Source organism: Phaenicophaeus curvirostris, chromosome 4 (genome assembly GCF_032191515.1).
Source record: "Phaenicophaeus curvirostris isolate KB17595 chromosome 4, BPBGC_Pcur_1.0, whole genome shotgun sequence".
In the NCBI taxonomy this organism is placed as follows: Eukaryota; Metazoa; Chordata; class Aves; order Cuculiformes; family Cuculidae; genus Phaenicophaeus; species Phaenicophaeus curvirostris.
This window is the reverse complement of record NC_091395.1, coordinates 18,379,159-18,396,030: the sequence shown is the minus strand read 5'-3', so window position 1 is coordinate 18,396,030 and position 16,872 is coordinate 18,379,159. Positions and strand designations below refer to the sequence as shown.

General features: G+C 48.2%; 1 protein-coding gene across 1 annotated transcript; it reads left to right on the top strand.

Moving 5' to 3' along the window:
* Window positions 1-747: 747 nt before the first annotated feature.
* LOC138719852 (estradiol 17-beta-dehydrogenase 11-like) lies at window positions 748-8,236 on the top strand. Its single transcript, XM_069855363.1, has 7 exons — window positions 748-1,018; window positions 2,215-2,322; window positions 3,822-3,953; window positions 5,034-5,140; window positions 6,005-6,142; window positions 6,400-6,516; window positions 7,587-8,236. The coding sequence occupies exons 1-7, from the start codon at window positions 809-811 to the stop codon at window positions 7,672-7,674; spliced, it is 900 nt and encodes a 299-aa protein (XP_069711464.1). The 5' UTR covers window positions 748-808; the 3' UTR covers window positions 7,675-8,236.
* The last annotated feature ends 8,636 nt before the right edge of the window (window positions 8,237-16,872 follow it).

The following is a 16,872-nucleotide window of genomic DNA, read 5'->3' as shown; positions in this document are numbered from 1 at the left end:
GGACAGTAAAACAAAAGCCACATTTCCGCTGCCACACTGGCACCTGCAGCTCCTTTGAAAGCTGCGGGCAGCACATCCCGTCAGGTGCAAACCTCCCCGAGCTGCCCTTGTGCCTCTCCATAAGGAGAGGGTCACCGCTCCTCCTGCTGGAGCCGAGCAGCCCCGCCGGCGCCGCCCGCACCCACCCCGCCCCCACCGAGCCCGCCCGGGGCACCAAGCCCCGCCCACAGGGTGGGGGCGTGGCCTCACGCGTAGACGCGCCCCAAGCCATCGCGCTCTGATTGGTTGGGGCGGGGCTTCGAGGGGCGGGGCCTGCGGTGGGCGGGGCTAAAACCAGTGTACTCGTCGGGGGCGGGGCCTGGGGGCGGGAGCTACGGGGAGGGGGCTTGGCGGGGCGGGGCGGGAGTTGTGAGGGACGGGCCCTCCGACATGGACACGCCCCCTCCCCGTTGCCTCCCCCCGATTAATTGGGGTGCGGCCGGGAGGGCCGGGGCTCCGATTTGGGCGGGGCTGACGGGGCGGGTCTCCCCTTATGCCACGCCCCCTCCCCGTTACCCCCCTCTGATTGGCTGAGGCGGGTAACTGAGGGGCGGGGGCTGTGTGGGCGGGGCTTTCGGTGCAGTTACGCCGCGCCCCCTTCCAAATACCGCTGTCTGATTGGCTGGGGCGGGGGTGGGGCCTGCAGGGGGCGGGGCGGGAGACGCACGCGGGCCGCGGGCCTGGGCGGGTCAGGGTGCGTCTGCTCGACGGGTGCCCGTGACTCGACACCCCCCCGCGTCCCCAGGAGAGAACTCGGCGCGGAGCAGCGATGCGGGCGCTGCTGGACCTGCTGCTGGTGCTGGCCACGCTCCTCTACTCGTACCTGGAGGCGCTGGCCAAGCTGTTCGTCCCCGCGCGGAGGAAGCCCGTGAGCGGGGAGCTCGTGCTCATCACGGGAGCCGCGCACGGCGTGGGGAGGGCGACCGCGCTCGAGTTCGCCCGGCGCCGCAGCCGCCTGGTGCTGTGGGACATCAACCAGGTACCGGCCCCGCCGAGGGGGTTGCAGCCCAGCCCAGCTGCGGGCTGATGGTGAAGGGGATTCGAGGAATGGAGCGTGAGGACAGGCTGAGAGAGCTGGGGCTGTTCAGCCTGGGGAAGGGATGCTCCAAGAAGACCTTATAGCGACCTTCCAGTACCTGAAGGGGCTGCAGCAAAGCCGAGGAGGGGCTATTTAAAAGGGCATGTAGGGACAGGACAAGGGAGAATGGTTTGAAATTGGAGGGAGGAAGATGTAGGTTAGGCATTAGGAAGAAATTTTTCACTCTGAGTGCAGCGAGGCACTGGCACAGGCTGCCCAGCGAAGCTGTGGCTGCCCCATTCCTGGAGGTGGTTGGATGGGGACTTGAAGAGCCCGGTCTGGTGAGGCGTGTCCCTGCCCGTGGCAGGCATGTTGGAACTGGATGATCTTTAAGATCCCTTCCTTCCCAAACCCTGCTATGACTCTGTGAAACCTGTCCAGCAGAGGAGCAGGTTGACCTACTCGCTCTCTCTGGCCTTGGGTACATTGTGTGCATTGCTGGTAGGTGGGTCTCTGCACTGATACATCAACAGGCGTCACTGAGCAAGGTACAGACGAGGCGAGAGGCTGGGCAGCCACACACAGGAAAGGTTTCTGACACAGAGGATCAGAAACTGCAGAGGAGCTCACCGTGTCATTCTGAAGCTGCCACAAAATCCAACCCACTAGAAACTAAAAAGCTCCCAAGACAAGCCTTGCACAAGAGGATCTGTAAACAGTGAGGATATTGTGTAGTATTTTTAATGTCTGTTCATGCTCCCTATGGCTAAGATCAGACTTTGTTTGTGCTTGTGTTCAAGTACCAGTTCCGTGTTCTTCAAAAAACGTGTGACTCGGGGCAGGGCAGAGGAGAGGGCAGATCATGTTGCAAGTCTCTCACTGCTGCTGCCAAATAAAGCATTGTCCATGTTGAATGGAGTGTAGGAAGAAGGAAAAAAATAGTTTTGATAACAAGGGAGTGGCCTCTGCTGCTGCAAAATATATTCCAACGGTGAAGATAAGCAGGCAATGAGTACAATGCCCAAAGTTACAGAGCGGGAGTTACAGAAGTAGGACAAATCTTCAGCCTCTAACAGGTCTGTGACGGTACCCGAGCAGCAACACATGAACAAGGGGTACAGTTGTTCATGCCCATCTCTCTTTTCTGCCTCTTACAGCATGGCATTGAGGACACAGCAGCAGAATGCAAACGGCTGGGAGCCACCGTTCACACCTTTGTGGTGGATTGCAGCAAAAGGGAGGAAATCTACAGCACTGCAGACAAGGTAGGGGAGCAGGGGTTTGCCAAATGCTTGCCCAAATATGTTTGATTTTCAGAAAAGTCAGGGAAACAAGAGGACAGTTGTTGTACCAAAATCATACGGGCTCTCAGAATCCCCATACTTCTGTGCAGGGTGATGTAGCAGTTCCAAGATCATAGCAAGCTTCAACCTCTTTTGCATGGCTCTGGCATATCACGCCACATTGCCAGATTTGCTCTTTAGGCTTCCAGACCCCAGAGGAACTTCGGTCTTTTAGTTTCCTGAACAGCACACAGTCAACACTGAGGACATAAAAAACATTGTGTTGGGAAAACCAGCAGATATAATCTATCTGGACTTCTGTAAAGACTTTGACATGGTCCCCCACAACACCCTTCTTTCCAAATTGAAAAGATGTGGATTTAATGGTTGAACTGTTCAGTGGATAAGAAATTGGCTGGAAGTTCATATTCAGAGAGTAGTGGTCAATGGCTGGTCAATGTCCAAATGGAGATTCGTGACAAGTGGTGTCCCTCAGCGGTCTGTACTGGGACCAGTGCTGTTTAATACCTTCATCAATGATATAGACAGCGAGATTGAGTGCACCCTTAACAAGTTTCCAGACAACATGAAGCTGAGTAGTGCAATTGCCACACTGGAAGGATGGGATGTCATCCAGAGGGTCCTGGGCAACCTGGTGTATTGTGTCCATTTCTGGAATCCTCAACATAAGAGGGCCCAAGGGAGGTCTACAACGATGATCAGAAGGCTGGAGCATCTCCCATATGGGGACAGGCTAACAGAGTTGGGGTTGTTCAGTCTGGAGAAGAGAAGACTCCGAGGAGACCTTATTGTGACATTCCAGTACCTGAAGGGAGTCTACAAGAAAGCCGGAGAGGGACTTTTTAAAAAGGCATGTTGTGATAGGACTAGGGGGAATGGCTTTATATTGGAGAGGGGAAGATTTGCATTAGACATAAGGAGGAAATTCTTCATAATGAGGGTCGTGAGGCACTGAAACGGGTTGCCCAAAGAAGTTGTGGATGCCCCATGAATGGAGATGTTCAAGGCCAGACTGGATAAGGCTTGAGCAGCCTGGTCTTGTGGGATGTATCCCATCCCATTGCATGAAAGGGATGGAATTAGGTGATCTTTAAGGTCCCTTCCAACTCAAACCATTCTTTGATTTTATGATTCTATGATTGTGAGGGATATGGTCTGGCTTGCTCAAAAAAGTCTGTATGACCATAGCCCCAAATATGACTACACAGAGCATGCTGTGCCTGTGGGCAATGTGTGGGAAACTATAAAAACTGGCAGTAACTAGGAGAAAAGCATCAGATCTAAACCACATTTCATGGTACTACTGCACAGTTCCTACCACATCTGGAAAAGTGGCACAATCTTCCTCTCCCTGAAAGAAACATTAACAATTAAATTAATCATTGGTTATCTTACTCAGCCTTGTATTTTTTATTTGTAATGAGTGACATGTACCTTTCTGGGGTTTTCCTGTCCAAAAGGTGAAAAAAGATGTTGGGGATGTCTCCATCCTGGTGAATAATGCTGGTGTGATTACACCTGCCGATCTTCTCTCAACTCAAGACCACCAGATTGAAAAAATGTTTGAGGTCAACATTCTTGCTCACATGTGGGTAAGGGACACAGACATTGTTAAACCTATGTGTTTTGGGGACTGTTATTGAGGATTATCTTCAGCTACCAGCAAATTACAAAAAAGCGTCTTTTGGATGTGTATAGCACAGGGGCACCCAGCTTGACTGACTGTGAGGAAACTTGATTACCATCTTCCTGACCTGAGCCTGGCCCATTTTTTTCACTCCCTCTTTTCGTTCTCTGTTTTCTCTGCATGAGCAGAGAAACAGCCTCATCTGTGCATGGGTTGCACAAAAGACATCCAGCACATGGCCTGAGTGGCCAGGCAGGTCAGGCAGAGCAGGAGAGGGCCGGCCCTGCAGCTCCCAGCACAGAGCAGCCACAGGGCACAGCGAAGCCTGGCCACTCCATGACTGCACCCACCAGCCTGGCCAATCTCCCTGGGAGCTCTTCCCTTTGCAGCAGCATCTTGCTGTGTCACCACCTTCCCTCCTTGTTCCATGAGCTACTCCCGAGCCCGTCTCACATCAATCCAGAGTTCCCTTACGGTTTGTACCACTCCCATCTCTCTGTGGACTCTCTCCTAGCTTTCTTCCAGCAGTCGGGGTCCGTGTGACACAACCGGGCCCTGTCCAAGCTTATCCTTGAGTCTTTGGCACCCTGCACTGATGCCTGCGCCAGGGAAGCTGCCAACAGGTCTCATGGAGTGGGAGAGTTTCTGCTGTTATGGACTTGTTGTTTGTGGGGGAAGGAAAGAGATGGTACAGATAGATGAGCGCTTTATCGTACGTGCTGGTCTGAGTCACTGGCAGCGCTGACACCAACACCTGAAACCAAAAAAGCAGCACAGGAAAGATGAGAGAATCAGCTCTTGTTTATAGCCGACTTCTTGAAATGTTCCTGTTTGGAAGAAAAGGTTGCCAATTGTGCCAGCTGAACAGAGAATGAGTATCTCTGTGGCTCTCAGAACCTGAGATGCTGTGATGCACATCGCATTAGTGCCAGCGTTAGTCACTTGGTTAATGATAGTCAGGGTCAGTGCCGAATATGCCTAAGAAAACTGTACTTTTCCTCCTTCTCCCCTCCATTATTGCTTCTTGGCTTAAATGACTTTGAAGACCACAAGAGCTTTACTGCCAACCATGATGAACAACAACCACGGTCACATTGTTACGGTGGCTTCGTCAGCAGGTCATTTTGTGGTTTCTTACATGGTGGCTTATTGGTAAGTGTTTTTAAAATCGGCTTCCTTCATATCTCTGACTTATAATTGCATCTTCTCCATCAGCAAGTAGAGAGTAACCAAAATAATCTTCCCACTGAATATAGCATGTCCAGAGGACAGCGCTAAGGAGGAAAAAAGCACAACAGGCAGCACTTAAGTTTGCCTGGAGGTTCACAGCGATTTGCATATTAGCTCTGACTGAATCAGGAGCAGTGCTTGTATGAAGGAAGAGTCGTGTGACACATGAGCTATTGAAAGCTTCTTTTTTCTCTCCCTCACCAATTCAGATGTTTGCTTAGGAAAAAGAAGGTATCCTCCTCCCATTGACTTCTGAGAAAGTAGAGCTTCTGAGAGTTGTTGTAGTGTTGTCAAGTAAACCACAAATGAGTAGCCTTTGATCCTCCCACCCTTGTGGCGCAACTGTAGTGTATAGAAATACTTCTGCCATCATGAAGTAAAAGTGCTTTTCAACAATTACCTTTCAGAAGGTAAAAACACAGTAATACTTACTGTGTGGTTAGCGACCTAGCGGATGCAACTGAGAGGTCAGTGTTCACTGACTGATGCACACTAGTTAGCATTTGCTAAGAATTCTGGACATTCATCTCTTAGTTCACCACTAAGACAACTTTTGAAAGACACCCATGCTGCATTCCACAATTGCTCTCCCAGGCAGTGACATCTAATCCAGCACTGCAGATTGGCTAAGGGAAAGTTAGCATTAGTCTCTGCCCTCTCTCTCAGTTGGATTGCAATTTATTTGCCTTCTGTTTAGTGCTGCCTGATCTTTTAGGCCGCTTTGCCTTGTAGAAGGCTACAAGTAGTATTTCTGCCTTCTCATTTATGCTTTTTCCCCTCCTGCAGTTCAAGCAAGTTTGCTGCAGTTGGATTTCATAAAGCTCTGACAGAGGAGCTGTCTACCCTGGGAATGGATGGAATAAAAACTACATGTGTGTGTCCAGTTTTTATAAACACTGGATTTGTCAAAAACCCCAGTACAAGGTAACTATCAAAACTCTGCCTTCCTGTCCTTCCTTCTTTGCATCAAGGCACTACTTATTAACCCCAGCTTTAGTTCTTCTGTTCCAACCAAGTGTAGAATACCAAAGAGTGATTAAAGAGATTCTGCAGTTATGTTTAACGCACATAATGATTGTATTTGAATTACCTGAGTTAGTGCATATGTGGAGTGCCCTCCATCAGCCGGTACCATCCCTGTTTTACCACTCTGCCTCTTACTTGTATGCTTTCCTATGTAGGCTTGGAAAGATTTTGGAGCCTGAAGAAGTTGCAGAGGCCCTGATGGAAGGTGTACTGACCAACCAGAAAATGGTTTTTGTTCCATCAAGTCAACGCGTTGCTTTGCTTATTGAAAGGTAAGTCAGAAAATAGCAAACCAGACTAAAACAAAACAAACAAACCCCACATGTATAAAATACAGCTTGCTGAATCTACAACCTTCAAGCTTGTAACATCTTATTGAAGGCTACTTTTTATTTTAGGACACCTCAAAAATTAACCAAATAGTGCAGGGATTCTTTCTAATGACAGTAGTAAAACTCATCCACAGAATATTTTGTTGAATCCTCTCACAGGTCCACTTTCTGCAGCTAAATGTTTTCAGTGGAGAAGTCAGCCGCTCTGCAGGCTGATAGGCAAGGAGGGGAGAACAAGAGAAGACTCTTTCTTCATTGAGCACTATTTCCCTTTTGCCTGCAAACATTTTCTCTGAAACAGCAGACTCAGAGAAGTTCCAGGCAGATCTGTTGCATATTAGTATTTGTTTCTTTGCATCAAGACTGAAGACTTAGGCCACAGAGGCTGGAAAAATCGCTTCAAAAGGGCTCTATTGCTTCACTGTGCCATGTAAAGCAAAATTTGTGCTCTCACACATCTTTAATATCCAGTGCAGCTGTTCTGAGGAGGTGTTTTCAGCAGAGCTCAGGTTCCAAACCAGAACTGACATCAGAACAACTGAGGAAACTCAGTATCTGAGGAAACATTTGGTTAATTGTTTGTGAAAGCCAGCAAACTTTTTTTATGAAAAAGTGTCAAGATGTTTAGGATTTTTTTTCATCCTGCAAGAATTCCCAAAATTAACCAGGTAAGGTTTTAAAAGCAAAGAGAAAGCAAATGCACGTGTCTGTGTTCAGTATTAAAACTTCTTGGACCCTGGAAGCAATATTCCAAGCTAAATTGTGTCCATTACGTATCTGCTCTGTAATTGTCATAAAAGGAGATGGGTGGGATTGGAGTTAAAATTAGTCAGAGACTGATGAGGGCTATGTATTCTTTGGAAATAACATCCAGTTTAAGCCTTGGTCTCAGTTCATGTGTGTGCATGCATTCTGCTCCAGACCAACTCTTCCCTCACCTGCAGTGCCATTTTTTCCCATAATTTAACTTTCTTATCCTACATTTAATGTCATGTTATTATCTCTTTCAGGTTGTTTCCAGAACGTGCCTTGGCTCTTCTGAAGAAGATGACTGATGTCAAGTTTGATGCAGTCATTGGGCAGAGAAGCACTCGGTGAAAAGTGAAAATTGATTCTCATTTCCCAGTGGCAAAAGTGAAAACAGAACTCGTGCTGAGTGTAATTCAGCCGGATTGATTCAGAGCAGAACAAAGATAGATCTTCCAGGCCACCGTTTCCAAGCATACCTAAGGGTTTACCCCACCTTTCAGCAGGGACAATCCTGCATAACATGGGATGTTAACAAAGCAGAGGTGCACCTCTAGAAGTCTAAAGGGCTGCATTGGCTGTACGTCACATTGCCTCTGTCTCCAAGTGCCGAAACAGATGGGAATTCCCTCAAACCCTGTCTTTGGAACAGCATGGCTATCTACATGAGTACAGAGAGCGTGCCTGAGAATGTATTAATCTGGACTCCCTTGAGCAAAAATATCTTTCAAGAAGCACTTTATAGAGGAGGTGGGTGGCCTGTTTCACCTCAATTTATCTTTTTAAATTTAAAAACGTGCTTAACAAGCACTGAATTTCATGTGCTTTTGTAGTAAGTACCTGAAATAATACAGGCTTATATGTAATGTAATACCTAGAATTGCATCAATTAATAATTTTGCATTAGAATCAACATGCCTTATTCTGAATGAATACATTTCTTTAACGTAAAAGTGACTGTCAGCAGTGAAGGTTATAACCAGGTCTTAGAGATGCATTTAAGGTGTGGTGTAAAGTAATACAGCCTTACCCCATATAATTCTCACACTGCTCATCTGCAATTCCCAGACACATTTAAAACACCTTCCTGTGAACAGTGCAGTATTTCTCTGCAAATCACTGCGTGCCCTCCTGCATTTCATGCATGTTGGAGAATGAATTTTATTCCATGAAGATGCAGAGTAAGTTGGACTTCTATTGTTCTTACGATCCAGCCTAATGATAATTCTGCAGTCTGCATCAATATTCATGTCAGACTTGTGTATTCAGGAAAAGAGCAAAGCCATGAAGGCCTTAATTCATGTGCAGTGAGTGAGTTTATGTTGAAGTCCACAAGGCTTCTGCACCTGTTTATAATGCAAATGAAGGTCTGAATTCCTGCAAACTGCTGAACACATCTTCATTTTGACTAATTAATACATTCATCACAGCACAGTTACATCCATACAAACAGTGGATAACATGTACCTCTGCATACCTATTTTCTTTCCGTCTCTTCGAACACCTGTGCACCAGACTAAGGTTTATATATTACATTCCTCTGAAATGCTGCCACACTGACTGGAGAAGGTGCCGCAGCAACAACATCCCTGTGCGATCCTACGCTTCGCCTTCCCAACCCTGTTCTTCTCCCTTCCATGTGCAGGGGAACTGTGGAGCAGGGATTCCTGGCAGGTGGAGGCAGACCAGGTGCCATCGGTGGGGGCGAGGCAGGCATTGCAGATGCTGCAGTGGTGAAAGGGTCAACCAGCATCTGCTGACCACCAGGCTGCAGGGACAAGACAGGTGCCTGGTCACACTGAGAAGCCATATCAGGACGCACAAAGTACGGGGCCAAGCATGGCACACCAACAGCACAGCCCATGCAGGGGCCAGATGCCAGCTAGGGGGTGCATGGAGGAAGGCTCCAGATGAGCCAACTTGACCAGGAGGTTATACCCCCAAAGGTCTTTGGCCTGAGGTACAAGAGAGCAGCACCTGATGACACAGGGGTCAGAGACCTCTTCAGAGCACGGGTTATCTTTTCACACACTCCTGACTGGCACTTGCTGGCTCACAGCCATCTGAGGGAGCCCTGAACACACTGCTGCCCTTGGCACAGCTAGAAATGGGTGGCTTCCAGAAGAATCTGTCCCACTCACCTGAGCATTTCATGTTGTTCTGTAAACTGAGGTTCTTCAGTAAAGGGAGCACCTCATCATCCGGTTCCTCCTGCTCTTTGGTGGCAACAGGTAACAGTTGTGCTGCCAACAGCCTAAATGACACAAAAATGGTTTCCTTTTCCTCCTGCAGCATTCATGTAAAAGGACATTCAGGGTGTACCAAAGCACAGGTTCCCAGCTCGGGAACTTTTGCTTCACAGTGCAAGGTTCCTGTACCCAAGAAAGGAAAAAAAAGAGGGGGTTTACAAATTTCAGGGAATGAAAAAAAAAAACCCCAGACAAATTAAAAGCCAATTAAGAATTATTAGACATGGGTTGTATTTAAAACCAAGACCCTTCAACCCCTCAAATATTTAAGAGAAGCATGGTTTGATTCCTGAAGGATAAAGGACACCAATTGGGATGCATGTTCAGTGAGTTATTTTGTAGGTCTGTTTTCTGTGTTACAGAGGCATCCCCCAGATCTGAGAACCTTGATCTCTTTGGTGCACACTGAAAGAAGTACTTTGTTTTGTGCTGATTCTGTTTTTATTAGAAATACATATTAAGCTCTTGCTAAGAGGGCAGGCCTGTCAGAACTGAGAGCCACTTGTTCTTCTTTATGTTGTTAGACTCCAGCCTTCTGCTTGACATAAAGAGACAGCTGCAAAAGGAAGGGTTTAAACCATCATCTCCTGAACAGCAGTGACAGAGTTGAAGCAGCAGGCTGCCCAGGCTCCTCAGCTCCCTTCCTGGCCTCAGCAGAGAGCTGAAGCTTATCCCAGAGTCCAGTCGTTACAGGTGCCCAGCAGGACTCTATGGGAGCAAGCTTCATACAGCCACCTACAGCTCAGCTAAGTCCCAAATTTGAAGAGCAGCACCTCACGTCCTGCCTTTGGGCTCCTTATGAGTCCGGTTAGTGACTCTGGCCTCGGGCTCTGCCTCCCTCTGAGGTGTCTCTTGGAGTTGGTGCCTCCCTGCCTTTCCTGCCTCCTCAGCCTCAGCCACAGCACTGACGGGAGCCCCTGCCAGGAAAATGACAGCCCCACTGAGCCGTGCAATTAGGGTCTGGCCCAAATGCCAATGTGTTAATTAAGAACAGAATCAAGTTCCAAGAGGCAAGTAGGAAGCTCTGAATCTCTCTGCTGGAGCTGACCCGGTTTCCCACAGAGAAGATGTACAACGGTGCAGCCAAAACACCAGGACAAGATAAAGTCCTTTTCAACAACAGTAACATTGACCGGCAACCGATTTTGGTCGGAGGACAAACATTCATGCAACATTCACTCTTTTCCAACAGGCTCAAAAATATTCTTAACCATTTAAACAAGACCTGGGTCCATCTATTTTTCTAACTGAAAAGCAAAGACACAAGGTCAGCAATCCTTTTCTAAGATGACCGTGCAATTACATTGTTAAGGCAGACAAATCACCTAAAACTCATTTTCTCCTGTTTCCTCTAAGCTTTCCTGTTCTGGCTAAGATTCTAGAGCCATTTTCCAAAGGACTGGAGGAAACTAAGCAGCATAAGATTAAGGTCCAGCTGTGGGTAACTGATTAACTAAAAGCCAGAATAAGAGCCAACAGCCAGCCCAGTGTCCCACGAGTTGCAAGGTCTCGTGCCATTCAGCTTTTGTTGCCTGACCTGGAGGAGGAAGGTAGGGGACAAAGTCTGCTGACAACACACAGGAATGCAAAGCAAGGACAGAGTTGGACTCACTGAATGACTGGGCAGTCACAGAGCAGGACTTGAAATGGAATAACAGTACAGAGTTGGAGGGATCCTCCAGATGATTTTGCAATAACTGGATGAGTGAATTTATTGCCGCTTCCATCCCTCTTCCACTTGCAGCAGAGAAACAAGGACATTCTTTGCTGTTTCTTGGCACACGGGCCTCGAAGAGGAACTGCAAGATGCAGGGCAAACACAGAGGAGGAAGAGCCATCGCGGCAGGACACACTGATGGATCGTGTCTTACAAGATCGCAGCCAAAGGCAAAACCCTGAGCTTTGCACACACCTCCACCAACTGCCTTTTCCTCAGCCAAAGGGGTAGGAAAGACACACACAAAGACCTGGAAGAGGAACAGCAAGGTGCCCATGCTGTCACCTGTGTGGGGCAAACAAAGAAGAGGAAGGCATGGTGATCCAGTCATCCACAGACAAGATGAGTGACAGCGCAGCTAAAGCACCAGGACATTGGCTAGAGGCCTGTTGAGCTCCTTCCCCAGGTCTTAGAGCTGTTCCAATTTTAGCAAGCACAATAGTGTGAGGACCCCACTGGGATTTTATACACTACGTACACTACGTATTCCCTGAGCTGCTGCCTCCTGCATGCACATGCCACTGCTGTGATTGCCCTGCTAGATGATAGAGGCTCTGTTCCCCAGTGTTTGAGGTGTGAAAGAGAACTATTCATATCACAAACACTGTAACAGTGTTTGCAAGCTGCATGGCCAGGCACCATGCTCATGCACTGGTTTGCAGTCAACCATACCGTTGTTTGGTTTTCTTTTTTTTTTTGGTAGCACATGCTCTGGCATAGTGTGGGGGCAGCATGTCCTCGGTTACAGGGCTGTCGGGCAGGCAGTGTGGGTGAGACCATCCACTTTACAAAAGAAGTGGGAGTTTATGGACACAGAAACCTTTGATCAACAATGAACAAAACAAAGGAGCAGCTATGATAGTTTCCCTTTGTCCACTATACATGCAGACCTGACTGACCTGAAATTTGAGAGGCTCATTATTAGAGGAAAGAACAATTCTTAACAACAATATTTAATGACAATATTTAACATTCATAATTGCTGCCTTCATCATGATAGGTAACAGGCTTCAGCTCATCTTAGTCAGATCAAGTGTTATTAATTTCTAATAGCATGGATTAAAGCTCCCCACAGCGCTGCAGCCTGATCTGTCTCTTTAGCAAAGTGTAAGAGTACTTCTTCAGACACTGGCTTCGCTGCATTTTTCCGAAGTCCTTGAATCCTACTCAGAATGTTAGAAGAATTAGTCCATACTGTGTTTCTTGCCACAAACCTAAGCCACTTACAAGTGAAAATGATGGCTGTACACTTTATTGCCACCATCTGCTAGCACTGAGGCTCCAACCTCATGACTGGGTGAACATTAAGTATAATGCTGCTGCTTTATTATTGAAGAGTTGACCTGGAATATAGTACGAGAAGTTCTTCAAGCCTTATAGCACTGACACTTGCACTCTAACAGAGGTGAAAAATTGAAGATCATGTAGTAACTGTTTTTAATATTATGCAGAGGCAGTGGTCTGCGTTTACTATGATCTAGTGATTTCTGTGTCGTAATACTGAAATTATACTGCCAGAGACAAGATTCGAGTCTCTCTGGTGTGAAAAACAGTGAGGAGGGGGGCAAGTGTTTATCTGGAGCTCAGTTCTCAAAGCCTGTGGTGAGTCCATGGGCAGCTTACACCAGTTCTGGCAGCACAGCCTAACCATCAGTGTTATCTTCCCAGCTAAACACTTTGTTCATGTGTCATATTTCTGCTTCCATCCTCCTCTCTCTCTCTGACATAAAATGGTATCAAGAGCCCTTTTAAGCACAAGCACAGTTTCAAGTGGATTTTAATGAGCTTGTCTGGGAGGAGGCTACACCAGGATTTATAGCAGGCAAAGTAATATGAGACAAAAAAAGATAAAACATTTTAGATGAATTGGCTATTTCCTTAGAAGAACCCATTAGGTCATTCAGAGCTACATGTCAGTTCCTATTAATTCAATGAATATTTTCAGCCAAAAGAAAGTGTAAAACATTTTAAGGAAAATAAATTGGTAGAGGAAGATAAATTGATTGAGGAAGATAAATTGAACTAAGTAATGTAGTTCATTGAACTAAGCTCAATTATACAGTGGAAAATCAAACACAGACAGGTTGTTGGGGTTTTGGGGTTTTTTTTTTGTTTGTTTGTTTTTTTAATTATATCACCAAGACAAAATATGTGATTTCCAGGATTCTGATATGGAAAATAAAACCTTTTTTCATGATCAAACTATTACTGAAGTCAACAGGAGCCTTTCTGGTGGATTCCAGGGACATTGGATGAGAGCCACAATGCATTACAAGCAGTATCGCTAACACTCAAAACTAAATATAGGAACACAAAGGTGTTAGTTTCTCATTTAGAATAGCAGTCTACTCACTGATTCCTCCTACCCTTTTACAGAACATATTGATGAGCTTGCTCCAGTTCCCAGCACTCGTCTCAGGAAGCTGGGAGGTAAGATTTCCTACAACTGCTTAAGTGTCCAGCTTTCATCTTGAAGAGAACCAGTCTGGGAAAGTAAAGCAGCAGCCAGGCTGGACATAAAATGTAGAAAATATTCACTAAAGAATAAAAGCATGCACAACAATAGAAAGCAAAGAGAAGGCTGCAAAACACAAAGCTCTGACAAAATTCTTCCCATCAGACCATAGGCTGTGTGCCTGTGGTTCCCGAAGACCTGCTGGGAAGTCCCTTTCTTAACCCTCTGACCAAAGGGTCTGTATGGGTCAGTTTGTCCAATTACAGCCTTCTGGGAACTGCTCATGGCCAGCAGCATCTCTGTCACATACACACACACACTAGTACCTTCCAAACACATGGATGGATTTGGGGAGGATTTCTTGCTGGTTTTGTACTTGGAAAATTAGCCACAAAGGTATGGCTGAAGTGGAGTTTTCTAAGATGTATTCATGCAAAACCTAAAATGTTTTGGGTTGATTAATATAGTGCTTTGGGAAATTCAGCATATCATGTAATCACTTCAGCTGTTTGCTATTACATTTTCATTTACATTTGGGAAGAGAATAACAATCCAAACCTATTAAATAGTTACATTTTTTTATGATAATAATTATCCTCATTTTCCCATGGATAGTGTTCTGGTTCTTTTTTCAAACAGGCCAGCTCAAATAGCAGTGTTACTTATTTGGACACTTTTGCTTTTAAAACTCCAAAATAAACGTGCATTTCCTCCTAAACGTAGTGTATATGCATTCTGTGTGGAACTGTAAACCTCCAGCCACTCATTCTTAGTTAAGCATGGATTTATAAAAAAACCTTCCTGCTTTTCAGCAGAATTGTGTTGTATTCAGGAAAAAAAAAAGAAATCCTAGCATTATTATGCATATTCATAGAGGTGAACTTGGCATGCAGTATAGAAGTCCAGCTTTCAACTCTGCAGTATCTAACTGGAAGAACTATTGAGCTCTTTAGCCATGGGTCTGGAGGCAGAAGGCATTTTCTGTTGGCTACCTGTGCTTGCTTTTGTGCAAGGCAGCTATTTAAGAAGACTCTGTACTTCCCAGGGCGCGTATTTTAATAAAGTCTTTCCTCAATTCTTTACAGCCTGTAAAACATTCTTAGCCAACTCTTTTCAAACTCTCAAGTGAAGATTTAAGGGTAGTGTAACCAAGACTTATCCGTATTTCTCCACAAGCAGAGAAAGGAACTATAAAAGGAGGGACTGAAACGATCCTGGGGGAAAGTAAGTAATGAGTAAATGTATTCCTTCACTGTGCGAGAAACGTATATATCCTGTACAGTCAGAGCTGGTGGACAGGTGGGGAGAAAGGAACTGGTACACGCTGTTCTTCTCTCACCTAGATCCTTCTTTCTCCACGTGAGCTGCCAATGTGTGCTCACAGCCCAGAAGGGCAACCGTGTTCTGGGCTGCATCAAAAGAAGCGCGGCCAGCAGGTCGAGGGAGGGGATTCTGCCTCTCTGTTACTCTCTCGTGAGACCTCATCTGGAATATTGTGTCCAGTTCTGGAATCCTCAACATAAAAAGGATATGGAAATGTTGGAACAGGTCCAGAGGAGGGCTACAAGGATGATCAGAGAGATGGAGCACCTTCCATACAAGGACAGGCTTAGAGAGTTGGGGTTGTTCAGCCTGGAGAAGATAAGGCTCTAAGGAGATCTCTTGGATCATCTTTGAGCCCTCCTCTGGACTTGCCTTAACAGATCCATGCCCTTTCTGTGCTGAGGACTCCAGAACTGAATGCAGGACCCCAAGTGAGGTCTCATGAAAGCTGAGTAGAGGCCAGAATTGCCTCCCTCAACCTGCTGGCCACGCTTCTTTTGATGCAGCCCAGGCTATGGTTGGCTTTCTGAGCTGCAAGCATACATTGCTGGCTCATGCTGAGTTCCTCATCCACCAGCATCCCCACGTTCCTCTCCTCAGGGCTGCTCTCAATCCGTTCTCTGCCCAGCCTGGGTCTCTGCTTGGGATTGCCCTTGCACTTGGCCTTGTTGAACTTCATGAGGTTTGCACAGGCCCACCTCTGAAGGTCCCTCTGGATGGCATCCCTTCCCTCCAGTGTGTCAGCCTGGCCACAGCAGGGTGGTGCTGGGTGCAGGGGCGTGCAGAGCGGCAGAGTGGGGTGCAGGGTGGGGTGCAGGGGTGCAGGCAAGTGCCGAGGGGTGCAGCGAGGTGCAGGGGAGTGCAGGAGAGCAGGGTGATGTGCAAGGGGGTGCAGAGCAGTGGTGCGGGGTGGAATGTAGGGCGGCAGCGTGGGGGTGAGGGGTGCAGGGGTGCAGGGGTCAGGGTGGGGTGCAGAGGGGTGGACTGGGGTGCAGAGGGCAGGGTGGGGGCAGAGGGGTGCGGGGCAGCAGGATGGGGTGCAGAGAGGTGCAAGGAGGGCAGGGTGGGGGGCAGAGGGGTGCAGGGAGCAGGGGAGTGCAGTGGGGTGCAGGGGAGTGCAGGAGAGGAGGATAGGGTGCAGGGGGCAGGGTGGGGGCAGAGGGGTGCAGGGGAGCAGGATAGGGTGCAGAGGGGTGCAGAGGGGTGCAGGGGAGCAGAGGGGTGCAGAGGGGTACAGGGGAGTGCAGGAGAGCAGGATGGGGTGCAGAGGGCAGGATGGGGTGCAGAGAGGTGCAAGGGGGGCAGGGTGGGGGGCAGGGGGTGCAGGGAGCAGGGGGTGCAGGGGGGTGCAGGGGGGTGCAGGGGAGCAGGATGGGGTGCAGAGGGCAGGGTGGGGGCAGAGGGGTGCAGGGGAGCAGGGGAGTGCAGGGGGGTGCAGGGGAGCAGGATAGGGTGCAGAGGGGTGCAGAGGGGTGCAGGAGAGCAGGATAGGGTGCAGAGGGCAGGATGAGGTGCAGAGGGGTGCGGGGGAGCAGGATGGGGTGCAGAGAGGTGCAAGTGGGGCAGGGTGGGGGGCAGAGGGGTGCAGGGAGCAGGGGAGTGCAGAGGGGTGCAGGGGAGTGCAGGAGAGCAGGATGGGGTGCAAAGGGGTGCAGGGGGCAGGGTGGGGGCAGAGGGGTGCAGGGGAGCAGGATAGGGTGCAGAGGGGTGCAGAGAGGTGCAGGGGGGCGGGGGGCAGAGGGGTGCAGGGGAGCAGGGGAGTGCAGAGGGGTGCGGCGGAGCAGGATAGGGTGCAAGGGGTGCAC